The sequence below is a fragment of the Heptranchias perlo genome, chromosome 36 (assembly GCF_035084215.1).
Source record: "Heptranchias perlo isolate sHepPer1 chromosome 36, sHepPer1.hap1, whole genome shotgun sequence".
Taxonomy (NCBI): domain Eukaryota; kingdom Metazoa; phylum Chordata; class Chondrichthyes; order Hexanchiformes; family Hexanchidae; genus Heptranchias; species Heptranchias perlo.
The window spans coordinates 18,943,001-18,967,325 of record NC_090360.1 but is presented as its reverse complement, the minus strand read 5'-3'; the positions used below and the strand labels follow the sequence as shown (position 1 = coordinate 18,967,325).

General features: G+C 44.6%; 1 protein-coding gene across 7 annotated transcripts in view; it reads left to right on the top strand.

Moving 5' to 3' along the window:
* Positions 1–24,325, top strand: part of shld2 (shieldin complex subunit 2) — a 106,753-nt gene that overhangs the window by 39,765 nt on the left and 42,663 nt on the right. For 6 of the 7 annotated variants that reach the window (XM_067972686.1, XM_067972683.1, XM_067972685.1 and 3 more), the window contains 2 exons: positions 18,529–18,611; positions 20,634–22,303. In XM_067972686.1, the coding sequence (XP_067828787.1) occupies positions 20,710–22,303 (1,594 nt within the window). In that variant the 5' untranslated portion in view covers positions 18,529–18,611; positions 20,634–20,709. The remainder of the gene's footprint in view (positions 1–18,528; positions 18,612–20,633; positions 22,304–24,325) is intronic. The other variant, XM_067972687.1, reaches the window with a different exon arrangement.

The window sequence follows — 24,325 nt, the reverse complement described above, 5'->3', positions numbered from 1 at the left end:
GAAGCTACATCAGGAAGAATTTATTAATCATTGAGCCTTACTATGCGGCACCTTGAGCACGTGATCATTCACCATGGTCTTGGGCAGGCTGGCTGACTGACTGTTGAAACTGCAGTGTCTGAGCTCAACATTTTTGATTCTTTTTCTCTCTCACTCGTAGTTCACTGTTTTTTGTAAATTTCACGAACATACAAAGAATGACGGACAGGAAAAGACCCTCTGGTCCATCTAGCCTGTCCCACGCAACTGCGATGCCTTATGTATCACAATATATACACTCTCCACCCAAATCAAAACCATGTGATCTCCTGTGAGAGACGAAAAAAACAAATAAAAAACCCAGGCCAATTTGGGGAAAGAAATCTGGGAAATTCCTCTCCCACCCATCGTTACTGAACCCCCCCTCTCCTACCCCCCCCCCCCCCCGCCCCAGGCAATTGAAACTAGTCCAGGAGATCACTCTAGCCCTGATAATTCGATGCAGTACTTTCCTTTTATAAAAGGTGATCTCCACCCCAGCCAGAAAGAGGTCCAGCTCTCGCTTGAAGGAATTCAGCGAATCACTGTCCATCGCACGAGTTGTCAGCCTGTTCCAGAGGCCCACCATTCTCTGGGAAAAGAACCGCCTCCTGACATCTAACCTAGGTCTGGCCTTGTACAACTTAAAATTGTGACAAATTTGGAACAAATTGTCAATTCGAACACTATTCCCTTCATCATCTTATAAACATTGATCAGATCAGCCCTAAGTCTGCGCTTTTCTAAAGTGTAGAGTCCCATCTCTTTTAGCATATCTTGATAACTAAGATACTTTAAACTGGGAATTAGTCTAGTGGCCCTCTTCTGCACCCTTTCCAAAGCCTTGATATCACCACCATGTGAGGAGACCAATGCTGGACACAGTGTTCCAAGTGAGTTGTGGTTGCCATTGCATATTTTGGGTATTGTAGTTCCAGAACCACAAATGATAACAATAAGTTCCCATGATGCATCGAGCTCACATGCAGAGTTTATCAACAAGAGCTAAAAATCCCTGGTTCAGTTGAAGGATTCTTTTCTATTTGCTTCTCATATGAAGTAGGTTGTCTTGACAGACTCGGGATATGGCAATTTCATAGGAGCAAGGTGAAAGCTATAACTCCTATGATGCATTTATCTGCAAACTCAGAATTTGTCTACCTCCCCAGCACCCCAAGCTGAGGTGAAGTTTCCAACTCTGGAATTGAAGCAGGCCCCAGGGAAAGGGGCAGGCCTGTGAGGATAAATTAAAAACTCTTTGTAGTGATTTCCAACATTAAATTACTAACTTTGTGGATAATTTCAACGATTTCAGCAGGAATTGTTTATTTTTTATATCTTATGTTATTACATGACTATGTATTCAGCTGGGTCAGAAATCAAAGTTCTAGCTGGAACCACTTTGAAAAAGTAAACTGAGTCACCTAATTGATTTAAGTTCCACCATTTCAATGGGTTACTTTTGTGGAATCTTCATCTATAAATCAGTAAATCGATATGGTTACTTTCCTTGTTTGAGACAATCGGAAAAAGGGTGATGCTGGATTTTTTTTCTTTAATAGATTAATTTAATGAGCCGCCCCACACATATGAAATGTAATGTTCTTTTAAATATTTAGATTTGTTTGGTGACTTGGCAACGGGCAAACACATTCTCCATCTTACCACTTAAAAGCAGCATTGAATTCTTTCCATCTTCTGGATTTTAGTTCTTTCAATCTTGTATATTTTAATCCACAAACAAATCCTCCTCCTTGAGGCTTGACACAGTAATCCTCTGCAGCATTGTAAACAAAAGTGTTTGATTTTGCTGCAGTACTGGTCAGATGTTGTGATGGCGTGACTATAAGTAATGCTGCTGATAGATCTGGAAATAATTCCAGCTGCATGAGTTCTAGTCTCAGTGCTGAGTACAGAGCCAGGGCAAATTACTTTCTTCATGTTTTTCATCATAAATGTGGAAAAGAACTGGGGATTAGATTATACAGTAAGAGGATTTAAATAGAAACAATCTGTACAGCGTAATCACAGGTAACTCCACTTACCAGAAAGGTTCATCTTTGAGAGTCCCTGGGCTCAGTGGTAAATGCGTGGCATAGTATTGACTCTCTCAGACCATGAATTCCTATTAGGGCTGAGTTAATTGATCTCAGCCTGGACTGCATAAGGAGCAATGCAATCGGCCTCAGTGTCTCCAAGCGAGGGAGGGTCGATATCAGCCAGGGTTGCTGCTTTGGACCCAGTGAAACTGTGAAGGAAGAGTGCATGTGTGGATGTCAGGCAGGGAAATGCTGGGATGCCCTTTCATGAACAAATAGCCTGCAGACACACTCTGTCCTGGCTCACACATGAAGGTTAGCCACTTGGGTGAGGTATCAAAGGATTGTTGGTGCTTGTGTAACCATATCTTAGCATGAATCGTCTTCAGGAGAGGAAGGATGAAGATAATTTGGACCAAAAAATATCTATTCGGCATAACTGTGCTTTACACTCAAACTAGTTTTCCCCCATGTAGGTCTGGTATTGGAGTCAATTGGAGGTGAGTCTCGTCAATAAAGTTATTCCCTGAATACTGGCATGCAGCATAATGTTACTCGTATATTTATAGGCTGAAACTAGCACAGTAAATTCACCAACATACTTTGTTAATTGTTTTGGGAGTAAACAAGAATGTAAAATCAATTAGGTTATATCAGGAATCTTAAGCTGAATGATGTAGAAGCTCCTCCAATGGCTTAGAGGATAAATGCACTACATTTAGAGAAAGAAGGTCCCAGATTCACTTCCTGTTCTATGCTGAGTTAGCTGATCCCAGCAACTAACCCATTAATTGGTCCTCACTGTGTCTGAGCTAGGGAAATGTAAAATGGGCAGGATTACCATTCCTTGTTGCTATCTTGTGATTTCTACTGAAAGTGTGCATTTGTAGTTACCAGGTAAGAATGGAATTGGACATGGCTATGACACATCTGCCCCCTCCGTTGTGGTTAAATAATTGCCTGACCTGCTTCTCGGTGTGAGTCAGTTCCACATTAGACAATGCACTCAGCAACCTTGGCATTAGTAAAGCTGCATATGAAAAATGAGTCATTGGATTGAGTTAGTCCACAGTGTTATTGGGAGTAATAACATTAACAGAACTTAACAGAAGCAAGAGTATCCCTTAAATGTCACAAACCAAATAGATGTCTGTACTATCTGATCATCATCATTTTGACTTTCAGAATTTTACATTCTGAGAGGGCTTATTGCCTGTTAGTATAGCAGTTGTCAGACTTTGCTAGATATCACCAGATAAACAGGATGGTGTTTGAAGATTCACTGTAGACATCAGGTGCTCATCATTCAGCAGCAACTGAGGGCCAGAAGGTTCATTCCAGCTGTTAAACTTGCATGATTCCATTAGATAGCTTCACTTACTGTCAGCAGTAAATTACCACGTAGAAAGTACCACACTAATGACTTGTCAGTAACAGTATACAATCATTAAATAGTTAACACTAAAATAGCCTTTATGCCGAAGACACGGCGGTTCTGTCCATGCATATTGCAAAGTTGTAAAAACATTAGCTTAACCACACAGTCTGCCTACTGGAGATAGACGCTCATAAATCTCCTGCTCCTTAATTAGCCAATGGTCACAAAGAAAAGCTGCCGAGAACAATCAGTTTTCCGGCAGCCATCTTGAATGAGTTCCAATAACGCTTTCATATTTTTTCACACTGACCGTAACCATAGTAATTTTTCTTTCCTGAGACACAGAAATTAGCTGAAAGTTAATTAACTTTTAATAACTGGGTTACTGGAAATTGAAATGTATGACATCAACCAACTGAACGATCTATGCACCAGATAATACAGAAAGGGCCCTGTTATAGTTCAGGCTTTTACACAACACTTTTGTCTGGTGTTCACGGCTGAAAGACACTTTTTATACCCAGACCAAATTCTCTTTTGAACAGAAAGCAGCATCCTTATATATCCCACATATGGATCAGCATGCCCAAACTTACCAATTAATCACTAATCCCAGTATGTTGATCACTGGAGAAGATGTGGGATGCCTGCCACATTCTCCTTTACACAAAACAGAAAATAAGCAGAAAGTCATCACAAAATACGAAGAAGAGCAAAGGCATTCTCCCAGTGTCCTGGCCAATATTTATCCCTCACCCCTGCGAGATCTTGCTGTGTGCAAGTTGGCTGCCGTGTTTCCCTACATTACAACAGTGACTAAACTTTAAAAGTACTTCATTGACTGTGAAGTGCTTTGGGATGTCTTAAGGATGTGAAAGATGCTGTTAAATGCACGTTCTTTCTTTCTCTTGCTAAATACCTTGGTCAGACCTCATCTGGAGCACTGCTTTCAGTTTTGGGGACCACACCACAGGAAGAATATATTGGCCTTGGAGGAGGTTCAGCGGAGATTCACCAGAATGATACCGGGGCTTAGAGGGTTACAATTTGCAGCTCAAGGTATGTTGGCAAATCTGATTTGCTGAAATGCCTGCTGTTTAACCAGCGTGGAATATTCATCTTGCCACCTGCTCATCAACTTCCTGCACTCTTGAGGCCACTAAACTGCCAACTTGCTTGGCCTCTCGACTTGGGGTCCTAGTCTCTTGGTCAAACCACAAGTAAGTTTTCCGGTCGCTATTACTGGTGATCTGGAGCAAAATGGGACGTGGTGAATGGGAGAGGATCAAAGATTGATCTAGCTGGATCTCCAATACACCCAAACTTTCAGTTGGACTTCAAGGTGGACTTTAGGAGCTCTCGCCAAAGCTGGAGCTTCACTTTTAATCTTAATGGGTTGAAATGAGATGATTATGAGCATGTACATAATTTCTGGAGTTTCTTGTTGAGATTGCACTGTGCCTTGAGTTCGCCCATATGTAATGGGGGTTTTGAGGGCAGGCACACGTTCCCACCACGAATCTGCCACCCGCTCAGCGGAGTACTGCAGGGCTCCTTCAGACCGGTCCAGGCAGCGGAAGCGTTGTTTGAGGAGGCCTTTGGTGTGCTCCACGATGTTCCGTGTGGCAGCATGGCTCTCGTTATAGGCCTGCTGTGCACGTGTGCGTGGGTTCCTGACCGGAGTCATGAGCCATGGAGTGAGGGGATAGCCCTTGTAGCCCACTAGGCAGCCTTTGACTTGCTGAGGTGGGTGAAAGATAGCTGGCCTGTTGGATTGCCGTGTGACGAAGGCATTGTGACTGCTCCCAGGGTAACGGGCATCGACCTCCATGATTCGATGTCGTTGGAGTATCTGCAATGACAAAGGGAAACAGGTTGAGTTGTGGAGTGGGGAGAGGAGCAAGTAAGACGTGTGTGCCAACAACATCTGCAGCATGTGAGTCAGAAAAGATTATGGGAGGAAGGAGATGTGGGAAAGGAGAAGGACCACTAGATATGCAGAGACCCCTTCATCAGGACCTCCAGTGTGGCATGTTGTCACGGCTGCAGCGATGGCTTGCCCAATGATCCAAAGCACAGTCTCCTCCATGAGGGGTGAGGACGTGTAAGTGTCCCCGTCCACCCTCATGTCTCTCCTGCTGCCGGCTGTCTGCGCCACCTTCTCCTACTAGACAGAGGACAATGTGTCATTGAGTATCCTGCAAGGTGTGGGGTGATGTGCCTGTCGTGGTCGAATAGCTGCCAGTGTGTATGACCTGTGAGTGGTGGTTGTGTGGCCTGCAGATGTGGTACTATGTGTGGGTGAGATGCAGCATGCCAAGTGCAGCATTGCGTATGGATGGGCAGTGTTTGGTGGTGGGTGGGTGATGGGGAGTGTGATGCATGGAGCAGTGGTGCAGTTGGTAGGATATGCCACTTGACACTTGCATTAACTCACCTTGACCGCTTGTGTCAAATCATTGAACTTCTTTCGGCACTGCACCCACATTTGACTTCCTGCGCCACTGCCTGCCAATGCCTGCGGAGCTGCAGTCTGGAGAGTCTCCTGCCACCCTGCGGGTACACGTTGACCCTCCTTTCATCCACCCCTTCCACCAGGGCCTCCAGTGCATCATTAGAGAAGCATGGAGCCCTCTCTCGTGCCAGTCCTGCTATCCTCACGGCCATCCAAGTAAACTTTGTACCTGCCATTTAAAATGTGCACCAGCACCTTTAAGAGGTGCAGGCTGCTGCTGATGTGTGCTGAGCACGCCCCATTTCCAACTTCCTCATTCTCTGTGCAGCCTCTCAGCAGCGCGGGTAGCACTGGCTGCACGGAGCTATCATGATAATTAGCAGGCAGCACGAAGTTCACATGCTGCCTGCATTGGGGCCACCGGGCGCGGGGTACTCGCGTATCACGTTACCCGCACTCGAAAATGGCCCTTATCCAATTCCCCCCCCCCCCCCCCCGCCATAAGTCTGGGAACTAAGCATTGATTTGTATAATCCAGTGCTGATATTGCTAACAAGCTGAACATTCGAAGAGTGGAATCCTTTCCAGCTTGTGTAGGTAAAGTATTGTGATGGTGGACAGTGTAAAGCCCAGGAGTGCAAACTATAATCCCCTAGACATTCAGGATTGTTGGCATTTGATAAAATTGCACAGCCCTCTCATGGTGCTGCCAGTTGTCCATGGAGAGGAGATATTATTATTTATTCAAGCAGACAATACATGAGTCACTTGCTTTATACATCTATGTGCTGCAGATATACATCTATGTGCTGCAGATTGACTAATGTGAGTGAGGTCACCTGTAGCACCTTGAAATGATCCAAATATAAAGTGAAAGGCTTTTGTGACCTTCATACTGGTAGTGTCATGCCTGTGGATGCTTGGCTGCAGGTCAATTTGCAGCACTCCGTTACAGTTTCCCTGTGACTCACAGCTTGACAGAGATAGAGAGATATGTATGTATATATATATATATATTTATATACATACGCATATGTCTCTCAATCTTTAAATGCGAGTGCATGGTTACCTCTAGTGGGCACAGAGTGCCACTGGTGCAGCCTGACCTGCCTGGCGTCACTCCGCGGTCCTCCTCTTCCTCAAAAAATTCAGGTACCGAGGAATCCCCATGGAGAAACCCATTGTGGTAGTAATTCTGCGATTGGGACAAAAATGTCACTGGACATACAGTTGCCACAAAGGTACGTGAATGCCTGGGTTAAAATAAGGTGGCAAAAGCCGAGAATTTCCTCGGAGCTGCTCCTGCCACGGCACTGTAACTTCCCCAGACATGTGGCAGAAACCCTGATTGTAGAAGGAATAAAAAGTTAACTGATAAGGTGTAAATTCTCCTTGCTGTCTTCAGCCATTGCTGATGTCTTCTGTCAACAGCTCAGACCTTAGCAACCATGAGCTCGCATTTAAATGAGAATGTTGATGAAACAGTGCTATCCTGGCAGGAATGGCAGAAAATTGCGTGAAGTACATGATAACCTCATTAGCATATGCAAACTTTCAAACTGACTTGACACTACCAGCTGCAGGGAAAAATACCAGTGGAAAATTGCATGGGATGCCAAATAGGCATTATGGTTCTTCTTCCCCCCCGCCCCCGCCGATTTCATGTTGGTTTTGCCCAATGAAAAATCTATGCTATCTCAAGTTCATCTCTTTGATCTTTTACTGTTTGACAGTAGTACAGCCCTCTGATTGGGTGGCTGCAGTCATGTGCACTAGACCTGGGGTGGGTAAAAAGCTCAGTGGAGCTTTTTCAGGGGAGCAGGGCTGACATTTAGTGGAGAGTGCGATCAGCATTGGCGCAATGGAAGCTGGACAGGATGAGGAGTGGGACTTTGTCGGAGGGGGAGAAGGGGACCAAGAATTTCTTGAGGGGAACAGCAGGTAGCATGGTGAGCAGTGAGCTCAAGAGGAGCAGCAAGTGAAGTGGTGAGTGCAGCCTGGTCATCATACTGTGAATCAAGGTCAAGATAATTTTAGCTTCAAAATGGATTATGGGGTTTTAGCCTTAATAACACTAAATTCTGAAATTTCTGAGATGACATGTACTGTTTAGTGGATTCTATTTCGGAAATGAGGCATTGAAGCAAAACCTGCGCAGTAATAGATTTCTTCAGTGAAAAATAACTTATCAAAATAGCACTTTACAAGATATAAATACTGTCTGCTGTCTGGGTATATGATGTTCTTGGAATATAGATGAAGGAAGAAAACAAGTGAGGTAAAATAGCAGAGGATGTGCCAAGTGAGTGCATTAAATTGGTGGTGCTGAGCAAATTGTCTCCTTTATGGATGCTGATGCCCAGGGTTTGCCAAGTAAGTGTTTTAATAATGCTGGAGGTGAGCTGATGTTTCTTCTTTATGGAGTGCAAGGTCCAGGGTATGCCAAGTGAGTGCTCTAAATTGTTGGTGCTGAGTTGAAGTCATTTCTTTATGGAGTTTGAGGTCCAAGCTGTGCCACAGGAATGCTTTAACATTGCTGGTGTTGAGTTGAGGTGTCTCCTTTATGGAGTTTGAGGTCCTAGATGCACCACGTGAGTGTTTCAAATGCTGGTGCTGAGCTGAAGTCTCCTCTTAGAGTCACAGAATTTACAGTACAGAGGAGGCCATTCAGCCCATTGCACCTGCGTTAGCTGTTCGACTGGAGTTGTCTACTCTAATACCATTTCCCTGCCCTTTTCCCATATCCTTTTATATCCTTCCTTTTTATACACAACATTCACCCAAAGGTGTCAGAAAATCCATTCGCCCTATCTACAACTGCTCCTTAACGTGTACTCCCCTTTGTGCCAGTTAACTTACTTGCTGTAGCTCCTAATCTACTACTCGTACGAGGTGCTCCCCGAGTGAGATAAGGTTCAGCAGTGGGTGGCAGGGACGTTTCCCCTGGAGACTTGGAGTGACTCTCGTCTCAAAGAAACTGGTGTCCCAGAGGGACCAGCTTCCCGCTGTCTTCTTTTGCAGTATCAAAGGGTTCCGGGCCTATGTCTAAAGCTCCCTCACCTGTGGGCACTGGAAGGGGCCCTAGAGACACAGACTCATTGCCCTGGTTTGCCTACTATCTGCAAGAACTTCCTTATCCTGCAGACTCTGAATTTTCAGTATTGGTGTTCCTCCCTCAGTTGCAGTTCTCTGTCGGTCATTATGCACCACCTTTTTCTTTGTGGGGATAGAAGACATTATTAAAGGAATTTGTGTGGCACAGGTATCTTTTTTTCCCCATGCGAACATGTGCATGCCATGTTGATGAGCGGTGCAGGTACATTGACCCTTTTGTTATAAATTGGATAGCCAGGTGGTGAAGGATCGAATACGAGAGCCTAGTCTTTAGTTGCTTCCAAGCCTTTATTCACAGAGATCCACCTTACACCCAACCACACCCTCGATCAGCTCTTTTATAAATGGATACAAGCGAGTTTCCAATTGATACACACCACCTGAATACAATTAACACTAATTGATATAAATCACATGGATACAATTATCACCTTTAAATGGTGGCCTTTAAGACTAGCAGAAGCAGTTATGGCAGACTATGTTAGTAGACAGAGTGGCTGTGAGTTTAGATGGTGCTCCCATCTTCCATCCTTCATAAGCTTGAGCTCATCCAAAACTCTGCTGACCGTATCCTAACCTGCACCGAGTCCTATTCACCCATCACCCCTGTGCTTGCTGATTTACATTGACCCCCAGTCTGGGAGCGCCTCAATTTTAAAATTCCTATCTTTGCTTTCAAATCCTTCCATGGCCTTGCCCCTCCCTATCTCTGTAACCTCCTTCAGCCCTACAACCCTCCGAGATCTCTGCGCTCCTCCAATTCTTGCCCCTTGCCCATCCCCGATTTTAATCGCTCCACCATTGGCAGCCGTGCCTTCATTTGCCTAGGCCCTAAGCTCTGGAATTCCCTCCCTAAAACTCTCGGCCTCGTTGCCTCTCTCACCTCCTTTAGGATGCTCCTTGAAACCTACCTCTTTGACCAAGCTTTTGGTCACCTGCCCTAATATCTCCTTATGTGGCTCGGTGTCAGATTTTGTTTGACAACACTCCTGTGAAGCGCCTTGGGATGTTTTACTATGTTAAAGGTGCTATATAAATGCAAGTTGTTGTTGTTGCTTGGGTGTTTGCAGAAGTTGCCCTTTGCATAAGTGAGTTTCTCTGACAAGTGAAGAGCAGGAGATATAAGGAGGTGAGTGAAGCCTCTATCAGTGGTGGAGGATGTGGGCTGGCAACAGTGCTTTGACATACCTTGGCCACCTTTTGAGGTAATTGAACCTCTTCTTGCATTGTGTGGCACTTCTTGGGGTGGCAGTGTTTGCAGTGAGCGCCTCTGCAGCTTCCCTCCATACAGCTTGAACTAGCCTCTAATGGAGCTTCCTGCCTTCAGTGCCCAACAGCGAATTCCGTCTTGCCACGACTTCATTCAGCAACAGCTCCACAGATCGGACATAGAATCTTGGAGCCCTTCCTGCTCCTGATGTGCCCCGCCCCGCGACTGCTGCTCCATCAGACATTTCGTGCTTTCTGCTGCTTCAAAAGTGATGATGTCTTTTAACTGGCTGCAGCCTTTTAAACTGAATTGTAACCCAATCATGAGCAGTATTACTGCTTCACACCTGCCCTGCATTGCTAATGAGGGCCTGTGAGGAAAAGCAGTGGGTTAGCAGCAGTCACATGGGCGGATGGAAGTCCTGCTCCATCACTAACCCACTGACGGGAGGAGAATCCGGTCCTGCAACTGAGGTAAGACTAATTGGTCTACAATTTTGTGGCTTATCCTTTTCCCCTTCCTTGAACAGGTGGGTACACTCCAGGTTGGCCCCCTTTTTGCACAATTGCTGTTCAAAAGATCTTTGGAAAGTCTGACCCTTCCCCACCTCCCTCTGCATTCCGGGATACATCCCATCTGGGCCTGGGGACTGTCCTATTTTTAAACCCATTAACTTTTTAATACTGTGTCCTTCTTAATACCTATCCCTAGTAGTGGGCCTTCCACATCCTTTTCAGCTACTATTGCACGCCTACTTTCACCTTCTTATGTAAAAGGATCTCTAGCATAACCTTATTCTCAAGCACAAGATGACCCCTTTTATCTCTAAGTGGTCCCACCCTTCTTTGACTATTCTTTCACTTTATGTGCATATAATAGCCTGCCTATATCCCTTTACACTGACCATCAATCTTGGTTTATACTCCCTCTTAACCTTCCCAATCTTACTCAGCTTTCTTTACAGAGTCTAAGAACTAGGATATACCTTGTGAATGTTTTAAATGTTGCGGTTGAATTGAAGTCTCCTCTATGGAACCTGGGGCCCAGGGTGTATCACGTGGTTTAAAACTGTTGATGTTAAGCTGAAGTCTCTCCTTTAGAATAATAGAACTTACAGCACAGAAGAGGCCATTCGGCCCATCATGCCTGCGCCAATGTTAACGCCTCAACTGGAGCTCTAATCCCAATTCCCCTCCTGTTCCCCATATCCTTTTCCAATTCCCTGTTAAGTTATGTTACAGTCTCTGTTTCAGTACCCAATTGGTAGAGCATTCCAAGTGTGAGGAAAAAAAATCATCTAACTTCCCCTTTCATTTTTCTAGTGATAATCCGGGTTCGTTGCCACCTGTACTAATTGGTCATCCAGTAGAAGCAGTCTGAAACTATTTGCTGTCTGAAAACCTTTCATAATTTTGAAAGCTTTAGTTAGTTCCCCTTTAACCTTATCTGTTCCAGTGAAATAAGCTACCGTTTTTCAAGATTTTCTTTATACAGCTAAATAATAATTCTTTGGCTGATGTCTGCGTCATTCCTAATGAGGGGATGGGGGGGGGGGAGAAATTTTGCTATAGCATTTTCCAACAGGTCTTGGAAATGCTGCTCCTATCATCTTCTGCTAGTATTGGTAATGCAGTTGATCCATCTCCAATGCCTGGGAACTTGGGAACCGCCTCCTCCCTTCCCCATGGCCCTAGCAAGACTGGATGCCAGGGACTCAAGAAGTGTTCCTGGAGCCCAGAGTTGATAGGGGTATAAATACTTTGCATGGCTTATTTTCCTCTTCTGCACTCCAATAGCCTCGCTCATTTTGTGGGCAGGCATATTTTGGGCCCGCCCCCAAAGGCGCCAGGATTTCAGGCAGGGCCAAGTGGGTCGGAACACTGCCAGATTCAGGTCCCACCCCAAATCCTGCCCTCCCCAGCAGACAGTGCGCTCTGAAAACATTCTCCCCCAGCCCCAGTATTTCAGAGTGCTTATACTAACAGGGAAAGAGGGGATGTTGAAATTTTCCGATCTTATGATAGTGGATCCCAATATAAATAACGACTTGCATTTATATAGCGCCTTTAAAGTAGAAAAACATCCCATGTTCATGTCCATAAGTTACGCAAGGGTAGATCTAGGTTAGATGTCAGGGTTTTCTTTTCCTAGGGGATTGTAGACCTATGAAATAAGTTGCTGGCTCGCGCAGAGAGTGCGTATTCACTGCATACTTTCAAAAGAGGACCGGACCAGTTCCAGGCTGGGGCGGAGATCACAGCATACAAAATCACTAAGATCACAGATACAAAAAGTAATTAAAGAGGCTAATGGAATGTTGGCCTTTATCTCAAGGGTTCTGGAATGCAAAAGGGAGGAAGTGATGCTTCAGTTGTACAGAGCCTTGATCAAATCCCATCTCGAATACTGCATTCAATTTTTGGCATCGCACCTCAGGAATGTCTTGGAAGGGGATGCAGCGAAGATTCATCAGAATGATACAAGTTCTTAAAGGGATAAATTATGAGGACAAGTTGCATAAACTTGCCTTGGATTTCCTTAAGTTTAAAAGATTGAGGGATAACCTAATCAAGGTGTTTCAAATGATAAAGGGATTCGATAGGGTAGACACACAGAATCTACTTCCTCTGGTGGAGGAATCCGGAACAAAGAGCCACAATCTTAAAATTAGAGCTCGGCCATTCAGGAGTGATATCAGGAATCACTTTTTCATACAAAGGCTAGTGGAAATCTGGAACTCTCTCCCCAGAAGGCTGTGGATGCTAGGACAATTGAAATTTTCAATACTATGATCGACAGATTTTTATTAGGCAAGGGTATCAAGGGATATGGAGCAAAGGTGGGGAAATGGAGTTGAGGTACAGATCAGCCTTGATCTAATAAAATGACAGAACAGGCTGGAGGGGCTGAATGTCCTACTTCTGTTGCTATGTCAAATTTCTCATTGACAGCGCTCCTTTAAATGATTTATCACAAAAGCCACTGAATTGAACGTGTTTTGTATTCCTTGCCTTAAGCATCATTTTCCAACAAATAAAATCAAATCTACTCCTTTTAAAGAGCAGACATTCCATTAGGGCACGAAGATCAGACTCTGACCTAAGCCGTTCATCGTATGCTGCGGAATGTGTTTCAAGAGGCATGCATTAGCAGCAAGGAAGATAAAAAGGTATTGGGTTCTGAGCCGAGGAATATGGAGCTAGTCTCCTGGGGATAACAGGGCTGTATTAATCGATACAGGCATGAGTAGAGCAGACAAACGGAGTGACCAGTGCTGTAGCAGTGCACCTGCTACTTTATGTTTAGAGCCAGCTGCTGTCCAGTTTCACCCCCCCCCCCTCAGATTTTCCCTGATCGTCCCCGGATTATGGACTCACTATGGTCTTGAGCTCTTTTCTTCTCTAGTTACACTGATTGGATTTTTTGACAACATGTACTTTTTATAACTGTTGTCTTTCGCAACTAATTCATTTTCCCTTGCCAATTTTCTCCTCTTCCCCTCCCGTGCTGACGGCGTTGGCTTCTTGCTGGGGTTCCACAGCGTCATTTGGCCTTCTGTTTCTAGCCCAAGCACCCGTTATTCATGTGCTGCCAGGCTGTTCTACCGGGGGTTATCATAGTCAAGCCTGATGCTATCCTCATATAATGTCCACACACACACACACGCACTTCCTGCAGGTCCCTGGTTAGCAGCCAGGAGCAGTGACCGTGGCTGATTTTCTTCTCCCTAACACGGAGGTTTTGAGACCAACGGTAGCACCTCCACTGTTGCTCCAACTGTTCCCGAACTTGGGATCTTCTGTCGACATAACTCAGTTACTCATTGGACAGTCTCACCATTCAGTGCCAGTGGGGAATTGCTGATTAGATGAAACTGTACACATGAACTCCCCTGATCGTTCAGCAAATTCACCGTTTGATGTAGTGCTGAACCATACAGACTAGGAAGGTCCCAAGTTTGATCCATCTTCTGTACCAAGGTTGCCAATTTCAGCCTGGGGTAGTAGTTGAAGGACTACAGTCAGGCTCAGCACCCTTTGGCAAGGAAGAGGAGCAATCAACCAGAATTCCCACTCCTGATCACTATCCAGTGATCCCTGTTAGAACATGCACAGACTGGGTGTCGGATGAGCTGAAGGGTAAATAGCTTGCTGACGCTAACTGGGATCATATGTGAAGCCCAGCCACTTGAATGAGGCACTGGAGGGTGTCTGCTATGGCAAGAGTCGGCACCTCCGGGAGAAAAGGAGAGAGAGTTGTAAGGAAAATTAAATATGTTAAAGAACAAAGATAGTTATTGACAGCAAATAGACAGTCCATTTAATCACAGAAAATGCTGGAAATACTCAGTGAGTTAGGCAGCATCTGTGGAGAAAGAAACAGAGTTAATGTTTCAGGTAAATAACCCTTCATCAGAACTGGAAGAAGTTGAAGATTAAACAGTTTTTAAGCAAGTACAGAGCCAGGGAAAGGAGGGGGGGAGGAAAGAACAAAAGGGAAGGAGGTGGGGTAGCGCTGTTAATAAAGGATGAGATCAGTACAATAGTGAGAAAGGATCTTGGCTCAGAAGATCAAGATGTAGAATCAGTTTGGGTGGAGCTAAGAAACAGCAAGCGGCAGAAAACATTGGTGGGAGATGTTTATAGGCCACCAAACAGTGGTGGTAATGTAGGGCATGATATAAAGCAGGAAATTAGAAGTGCATGTAACAAGGGTAATACAATAATCATGGGGGACTTTAATCTACATATAGATTGGGCAAACCAAATTAGTACTAATACTGTGGAGGACGAATTCCTGGAATGTATACAAGATGGTTTTCTAGATCAATATGTTGAGGAACCAACTAGGGAACAGGCTATTTTAGATCTAGATTGTGCAGTGAGAAAGGGTTAATTAATAATTTTGTTGTAAAGGAGCCCTTAGGGAAGAGTGACGATAATATGGTAGAATTCTTCATTAAGTTTGAAAGTGATGTAGTTCAATCTGAAACTAGGGTCTTAAATCTAAACAAAGGAAACTACGAAGGTATGAGGCACAAGTTGGCTGTGGTTGATTGGGGAACTACATTAAAAGGTATGACAGTAGACAGACTATGGCTAACATTTAAAGAATTAATACATAATTTGCAACAAATATATATTCCTTTAAGGCACAAATACCCAACGGAAAAGTGGTCCAACTGTGGCTAACAAGAGAAATGAAAGATAGTATTAAATCAAAGGAAGAGGCATATAAAGTTGCCAGAAAAAGCAATAAGCCTGAGGATTGGGAGCATTTTGGAATTCAGCAAAGGAGGACCAAGAAATTGATAACGAAAGGGAAAATAGAATATGAGAGTAAACTAGCGAGAAACATAAAAACGGACTGTAAAAGCTTCTATAGGTATGTAAAAAGGAAAAGTCTGGCGAAGGCAAATGTAGGTCCCTTACAGACAGAGATGGGAGAATTTATAATGGGGAATAAGGAAATGGAAATTAAACAAATACTTTGTGTCTGTCTCCACGGAAGAAGACACAAAAAACCTCCCAAAAATACCAGAGAACCAAGGGTCTGGCGAGAATGAGGAACTGAAAGAAATTAGTATTGGTAAAAAAAAAAGTAGAACTAGAGAAATTAATGGGACTGAAAGTCGATAAATCCCAAGGACCTGATGATCGACATCCCAGGGTTTTGAAAGAGGTGGCTATAGAGATAGTGGATGCATTGGTTGTCATCTTCCAAAACTCTATAGATTCTGGAATGGTTCCTGCACATTGGAGGGTAGTAAGTGTAACCCACTATTTAAGAAAGGAGGGAGAGAGAAAACAGGGAACTACAGACCTGTTAGCCTGACATCAGTAGTAGGGAAATTGCTAGAATCTATTATAAAGGATGTGATAACAGGACACTTAGAAAATAATAATAGGATTTGGCAGAGTCAACATGGATTTATGAAAGGGACATCATGTTTGACAAACCTATTTGAGTTCTTTGAGGATGTAACTAGTAGAATAGATGAGGGGGAACCAGCGGATGTGGTGTATTTGGATTTTCAGAAGGCTTTCGATAAGGTCCTGCGCAGGAGGTTGGTGAACAAAGTTAGAGCACATGGATTGAGAATTGGTTAACAGACAGAAAACAGAGATAGGAATAAAGGGGTCTTTTTCAGGTTGGCAGACTGTGACTAGTGGGGTACCGCAGGGATCGGTGCTTGGGCCCCAGCTATTCACAATCTATATCAATGATTAGGATGAGGGAACCAAATGTAATATTTCCAAGTTTGCTGATGACACAAAACTAGGTGGGAATGTGAGTTGTGAGGAGGATGCAAAGAGGCTTCAAGAGGATATGGACAAGCTAAGTGAGTGGGTAAGAACATGGCAGTTGGAATATAATGTGGAAAAATGTGAAGTTATCCACTTTGGTAGGAAGAACAGAAATGCAGAGTATTTTTTAAATGGTGAGAGATTGGGAAATGTTGATGTTCAGAGGGACCTGGGTGTCCTCGTACGTGAGTCACTGAAAGCTAACATGCAGGTGCAACAAGCAATTAGGAAGGCAAATGGTATGTTGGCCTTTATTACAAGAGGATTTGAGTACAGGAGTAAAGATGTCTTTCTGCAATTATATAGGGCCTTGGTGAGACCGCACCTGGAATATTGTGTACAATTTTGGTCTCCTTAACTAAGAAAGGATATACTTGCCACAGAGGGAGTGCAACAAAGGTTCACCAGACTGATTCCTGGGATGGCGGGATTGTCGTATGAGGAGAGATTGAGTAGACTAGGCCTGTATTCTGTAGAGTTTAGAAGAATGAGAGGTGATCTCATTGAAACAATCAAAATTCTTACAGGGCTTGACAGGATAGATGCAGGGAGGATGTTTCCCCTGGCTGGGGAGTCTAGAACCAGGGGTCACAGTCTCAGAATAAGGGGTAGGCCATTTAGAACTGAGATGAGGAGAAATTTCTTCACTCAGAGGGTGGTGAATCTTTGGAATTCTCCACCCCAGAGCGCTGTGGAGGCTCAGTCATTGAGTAGATTCAAAACAGAGATCGATAGATTTCTAGATATTAAAGGCATCGAGGGATATGGGGATAGTGGAGGAAAATGGCATTATGGTAGCAGATCAGGCATGATCTTGTTGAATGGCAGAGCAGGCTCGAGGGGCCGGATGGCCTACTCCACCTCCTGTTTCTTATGTTCTTATGTCTCTGATGGGGTGGAGGGCAGGAGTGATTAAATGACAAAAGGGACGATGGTGCAAGGCAAGGAGGGTGGTAATGGGACAAGTAAAGAAACAAAAGATGGGTCTAGAGGAGCTGTAAATGGCAATATCAGAACCATTACCAGCACTTGCTGCCTGAAAAAATGGAGCCGTGGTTATGATCTGAAGTTATTGAAATCAATGTTGAGTCCAGAAGATTGTAAAGTGCCTGATCGAAAGATGCGGTGCTGTTCCTCAAGCTTCCGTTGAGCTTCATTGGAACAGTATAAGAGGCCGAGGACAGAGAGACCTCTGGGTCATCGACCTGAAACGTTAACTCTGCTTCTTTCTTCACAGATGCTGCCTGACTTGCTGAGTATTTCACCATTTTCTGTTTTTATTTCAACTTTCCAACATCTGCAGTGTTTTGCTTTTCATTTAATCACAGGGTGGCTTCAATGATTACTTATCACTTTCCCTTTTGAGAATGATCTTTAAAACCTTTTCATTTTTCTCCCTCTCTTTCTACTGGGCACTTTCGTTTTGTTTGGCAAAATGTTTTATTTCATTCATGAGTGACAAAGACACTGGATCTGACAACAGAGATCCTTACTACCTGAAGCAAGACAGTCCCTTAGGACAGTAACAACTTTAATTTCAGTAAAGGACATAGTGTCCGCATAAATGGTGATTCTTAAGGCATTTTTAACTTACTGCAGTGGAATTGACTCCTGACACGAGTCTTGCACAGTCATCAGCACTGACAAATATAGTTAGCCGCCTTTGTTCACCCGAGCTGAGGACTGGAGACCCACCATTTTGCTGGGTCTCCCAATCTGCTGCCGGCTTTGCTGCCTCACGCTAGGGCCTTGTAAACAAGCTGCGTCCACTAAAGCCGGCCTGCAATGTAGGAAAAAGTGCATTATCCCACAAGCACATACAACGCAGTAGGCCAGCTCGGGCGTCTGTTCCAGGCCTGCACTGTGAAGAATTTTTTTTCCCACATTCATTCATGAAAAGAAAATTATTTGTGCAATCCTGTGCTGCTGTTTGGTAGTCCCGTTGGGGGACATTGATTTGGAAAGCCAAGAACCAGTCTTCTGCTCATGCTCCGTTTTCTTCATAGGCCACAGGAGGGCAGAGGCACATGGAAGTATTGACACAGATAGCTGGGCTCATCAGTTTGACGTCTCTCACCCAAAAACTGGGGTAAGTATAAAAGCCCCATCAGAGTGTTATCTCAACGGTTTTAGATATAGATATTCTGTGGCACCCAAGTAAACGAGGTGACTTGGAGTATTATCTTGAGAATACCAGAGTAAAGGACACAGGTGTTGCTCTGTGTATTGATGTAAACAGGGTTATCACAAACTGGATCATTTCATGGAAAGTTTACTGTGAGCCTTTTCTCTTCCATGCTGTGCCCTCTAGTGGGAAAGCAGTATGCTGATATAAATTCAATATTCTACCATGGAATTTTTCACAGATGGAGGCTAATCTGCCCATTGTGCCTGCACTGGCTGTCTGAAAGAGCTATCCATTTAATCCCATTCTCCTCTCTAGTTCAATAACCTATTAAAGATGATGTGGAGATGCCGGTGATGGACTGGGGTGGACAAATGTAAGGACTTGCACAACACCAGGTTATAGTCCAACAGTTTTATTTTAAATCACAAGCTTTCGGAGCTTACCTCCTTCGTCAGGTGAGTCATTAAAAATTTGACAAAAGTCAGACAAAATTTGACACCAAGGGCATGATTTTAGCTCAGAGCCGGGAACCCAGCGGGTCCGCAGATATTCGCGTGGGGAACCCAGATGCCAAATGGGTGTGTTGCACTCTGTGACCGCAACTCAGTTGAAGGTAAGTATTTTTGCTTCCGGGTTTCTCATGCGTCAGGCAGCCAGATCCTGTCAGAAGTGAAAGGAGCTGTGAATCGGAGCGGGAGAGAGGGAGTTCGTGGGCCATGGAAGAAATCGGAGGGGTGGGGGGTGGTGGACGACATTGGGTGAGCCTTGGAGAAGATCAGTGATCCAGCATTGGGGTGGGGGAGGGGTGCGGTTCAGCATCGGTGGAGGGGGGGTTTCCAGCATCGGGAAGGAGTCCAGATCGCTGTGGTCCGATCATGGCAGGTGAGCTTGTTGGCTTGGATGAAGCACTCCTGCTCCTCTGGGCCCACAAGCAGTGCAATATAGGCACTCGCTTAATGGATCCAGCCCTTCTCACCTGCTTTCACCTGACGTGAATCGGAAGCGATGGGAAACCCGAACAGGTACGGTTAAATTTGTATGACATCTCTAATACACAAAAAATTAAGTGCCTCAACTATCACAATAAGGCACATTGCCCCTTTAAGTATCGGCCTGCTGGCTTTAAGTGGGGCGGGATTTCCGGGTTTCTGTTTTGCGTGCGCATCCAAACGCGCCTGGGTTAAACCTGGAAGTGGGAGCATTGGAGCCAGGATGCGTCCCGCTCCAAAAACCAGCCATTTTTACTGCCCACCTGCCCCCAACCCATCTGTTCTTGGGGGTTGAAACTACCCCCCAAGCCACATAAAGAGATACTAGGACAGGTGACCAGAAGCTTGGTCAAAGAAGTAGGTTTTAAGGAGCAACTTAAAGGAGGGCGGTGAGATTTAGGGCGGTAATTCCACAGCTTTGGGCCTAGGCAGCTGAAGACATGACCGTTAATGGTGGAGAGAAGGAAATCGGGGATGCACAAGCAGTCAGAATTGGAGGAGTGCAGAGATCTTGGAGTGTTGTAGGGCTGGAGGAGGTTACAGAGATAGGGAGGGTTGAGGCCATGAAAGGATTTGAACACATAGATCAGTTTCAATTCCCAATGCGTGCTGAGTTAGATGATCTCAGCTGGTGTGCTGAATTAAATAGGAAACCTTTGACTCCCCTTCAAAGGCTTGGGCTTTGTATGATCTGTGTGATATTCAAAGTAATGGAGATGTATAGAAACCAAAAACTGTGATTTAATAGCATTTTTAATTTCCTATATGTTTAGTAGTATTATTGTTAACCTCCCCCCAATCCCAGATGGATAGTGTAGTGTACAATACAATAAGGTTACAGATCAAAACCTGTGTCAACGTGCCTGTCAGAGTAGCCAACCTGAAATGGGGCTATGCCATAGGGCAAGTTGTAAACATCATATTAAAATGTTTAAACTTCTCCAGTTTTTAACTATGTGATTGTTCTTTCAATGTTTTGTTGTCTTCATAACAGGCCAAACTGGTGAAAGTGTTGAGATTCAGTAAGAGACCACATCACCTGGAAGGACTGAAGAATTTATCAACCCAACATGACCAATAGAAAAAAAGTTCACATTTTCCTTGGAGCACCAGCCATTTTGACACAGTGTAAAACATCAGCACAAGAAGCAGTAACTGATGGCAGTTCTAAGAAGTGGCTTCAGTGCCAGGTCTTGTATGATAAAGGATCTCTCATTGCCAGTCCTACAGACGACAGCATCAAGGAGTCTCAGAAACATCTCGATTGGCATGGAGCAACATCTCAATTGGGCAACCAATCTGAACAGTCTTCCACTTCAAAAAGTGAGGAAGAAAACGTAACAGTATCTCAAGAATGTTCTTTTAAGATCCTTGATACTTCTCTGCTGGAACAGAGACTGAGCAAAGAGTCTGACAAGCTGTGTGATGAGGACCTCAGTACTGGACAGACAGGGAAACAGCAGAGGAGAGAGTTGAGCAACAAAGTATTGCTGCACTCTGAAGGGGGTCTTAAGATAACTGAAGAACAAGATAGTGATCTGATCAATCCTGCTTGCACAGGAGAAAGTTTGAAGACTGAGTCTGACATTGGGAGCAGACAAAGTGGAGAAAATGAGACTGATTCTCGGGACCCTAATGGCAGCGTAAGAGAGGAGAATGTATCTGTAAAAGAAGATTGTCCTGAATTGCTCCGTGACTCTCTGATGGAATATCTGGAGAATACCTTTCCAGCTGAGGGGCAAGAATCTTGTTTCAGACGCACAACAGTGAATGCAGGTTTATCAACGGACGCTGAGTTCCTCAGCGTGTTGACAGCCAGTCAAGCTGCCATTCTCTCACAGAGATGTTCAGAGAGTCAGTTTCACACGCAGGGGCCCCATGACAACTTAATGGCTAAATTGAAAAGAAATACAAAGGGCACTAAGAGGTCCTGTCAGTCACTTGCATCTACCCATCGTTCTATTAGACCATTGAGCCTATGTGCCAGTGAGACAATGTGCGGACAAGTTGACAATTCAGAAAATACGCCAGAACTCTTCAGCTTATTGAGTAACCAGCAGCTGTCCACCAAGGAGGCTGCAGATGGAAGGACATCAGAAGGTTCAGAACAGCTCTTCAATCCCTTCACTGATTGGTCCAAAGGTGATGTTGAGGTTAATATTGAACCATACATTGGAGGAATACTTTGCTCTCAGGTTGCAGACAGTGCTAAGTGGTCTTTAAAAAGATCAGTGGAGACTACCAAGGAACCTGAGGAGTTAAATCAGGTGACCCAAGCATCAACATCTCCAGTTTGTTTACATAAAGATCCACCGTCATCTAAGAAAATGAAGATGATGGATTCTGAGAGAATTTCCGATCTTGGTCATTATCTGAAGGCACAGAGGGACCGTTGGCCAACACCTAAGGTTGGCTTCGTGAAAACAGAACGGCTAAAAAACTGCACTGACAGGAGCAGGAAGTATCACGTTTTGGTCACCGTTCTGCTCCGCTGCCTCCTGAAGGAGATACAGATCAAATCAGGACCATTCACTGGGTGCAGAGTCCCCATAGCAACTATTGTGGTCACAGACCAATCGGGGGTCAACATGAAGGTTGTACTGTGGCGGGCTGCTGCATTCTGGGCGCTGACTGTTTTCCCTGGAGATGTCCTATTAGTAACAGGTAAGAGAGCACATTCCCAGACATTTATTGATCCTTTCAGAAACTCAAGATCTGTGGGATTTGGGGAAGGGCGTCATGCTCCAGGTTGACTCTTGACTTAATAGTAGGAGTATCTGCCGTTGTTGAGTGATGCACTCAGTCTGTGACCTATGCAGCAGACTGAATAAGTTTAAAAGTTTCCAGTCTGTGCATGAACAGCAGGCATGATGGTGTATGGTTGGAGCAGATTTTGGAACAAACATGCATTTGAAAACCAGCTGTTTTTGCTGTTCATTTTCAACCGTCAAAATGATCAGTTGATGAGCCCCAAAAACGAACTCCCTGGCTTCAGTATAATCCCCCCATGATGAACGGAGGGGGAAGGAGGGTGGGTTAAAAATTTTAAAATGGGGAACTCATCCCCAACCTGCCGTGTACACGCATGTTGCCGTTTTTACGGCAGCGGGTAGCGTGCCGTGCAAGTGTCCCGCTCCTCCCTATCTCTGTAACTTCCTCCAGCCCTACAACTCTCCGAGATCTCAGTGCTCCTCTAATTCTGGCCTTTTGTGCCGTCTAGGCCCTAAGCTCTGGAATTCCCTCCCTAAATCTTGCTCTTTTACTACATTAAAGGCACTATATAAATTCAAGTTGTTGTGTTGTTGTTCTTTTATATTATTTCTTGTATTTTCTGTCTTTCCCTTTCTTGCTCCATTTGAGGTCCAGCCCCTCACTTCAGTGAAAATGCTGTAATACTGCTTCACAAACAATGGCACTTGTCTGGGAATCCAGGTCAGCTTTCTCCTGGCCCCATCCCGCTTTCTCAGGTTGCCAGGAGCCCATTATAGGCAGGAAACCTTGTCGGAAATCTCCTGCAGTTAAACGCAGCCTCTGTACTTCTGTCAACGAATCGGCAGGAAGCTGGAGACAGATGGCTGAGATAGACTCCGAGGGCGTTGGGCTTTACTCCGAGAGAGTGGGCAGTGAAATATCAACAATGTCTTCCTTAAGATAAGAAGGAAAGACTTTCTCATGGCTACAGTAATATAAGAACAAATAGATGGCGCAAAGTGAATAGGCCTTCGTATAGGGTTCAGCCAGAAAAGGCATCACTGCTGAGATTGATCCTGTCATCCATACACGACACACACTCTTCTGGCCTGTATGGCTTAATGTTACGCTGGACAGTTTTACTCACTAAACCAGCCAGTGAGCTTGTTCGCTTATTTTAAAAGGAAACAATCCAGAAATGATGGACCAGAATGATTCGCTCTTCTGCTGTAGATGTGTTGAGATGATGTTTGTCAAACTGGCAAGCACTGGCATTTCATGCTGTGTTGTTTTAAGATGCTGGAGCTCCTCTGGCACGTTCGGGCTGGTTATTTCTATTAGGGTGGGTCTGCCAAGCATTGTCTACGCCGAGTAGAGTTTATAGCCTTGAAAATCAACTAGAGATCTTACAGCATAGGAAAGGACCTTTTATATTTGTTCTTGGGAGGTAGGCAACACAATGGCCGTGAAGTTAGTGACGTTTCGCTAAGCAGCTCCAAGGAAATTCCCGGCCATTGAAATATTTATGCCCATCCCTAGTTGCCCTGAGGGAGGCATTAAGATTAAAGTGCATAGGGTAGGGGTATGGAGTCACGTAGGCCAGACCAGCTAAGGGTGGCAGGTCCCTCCCTGAAGGCAATTAATGAACCAGTTTGGGATTTTATAACAATCCACCATTTTTCTGGCATCAGTCCACAAATTACAAGATCTATTGAACACAGTTTCACAACTTTCCAGTGTGGGATTTGAACTCTTGACATCCAGGTTGCTTGTCCAATACAATAAACACTAGGCTATCGTTCCCATGCCATGCCTCTGCAAGCAGTTGTTTTACAAAGAGAGGTGGTGGTGCAGATTTGAACTCTTTAGCCTTTCAACAGCCTGATAGAAATGGTTTAGAAATGTTTAGGAGGCGTGCACACACAAAATAAATTTTGACGTGAAATCTGTGTTCCCATTGTGACTGTTGCTACAGAGCTATGAGAAGGTTTGATT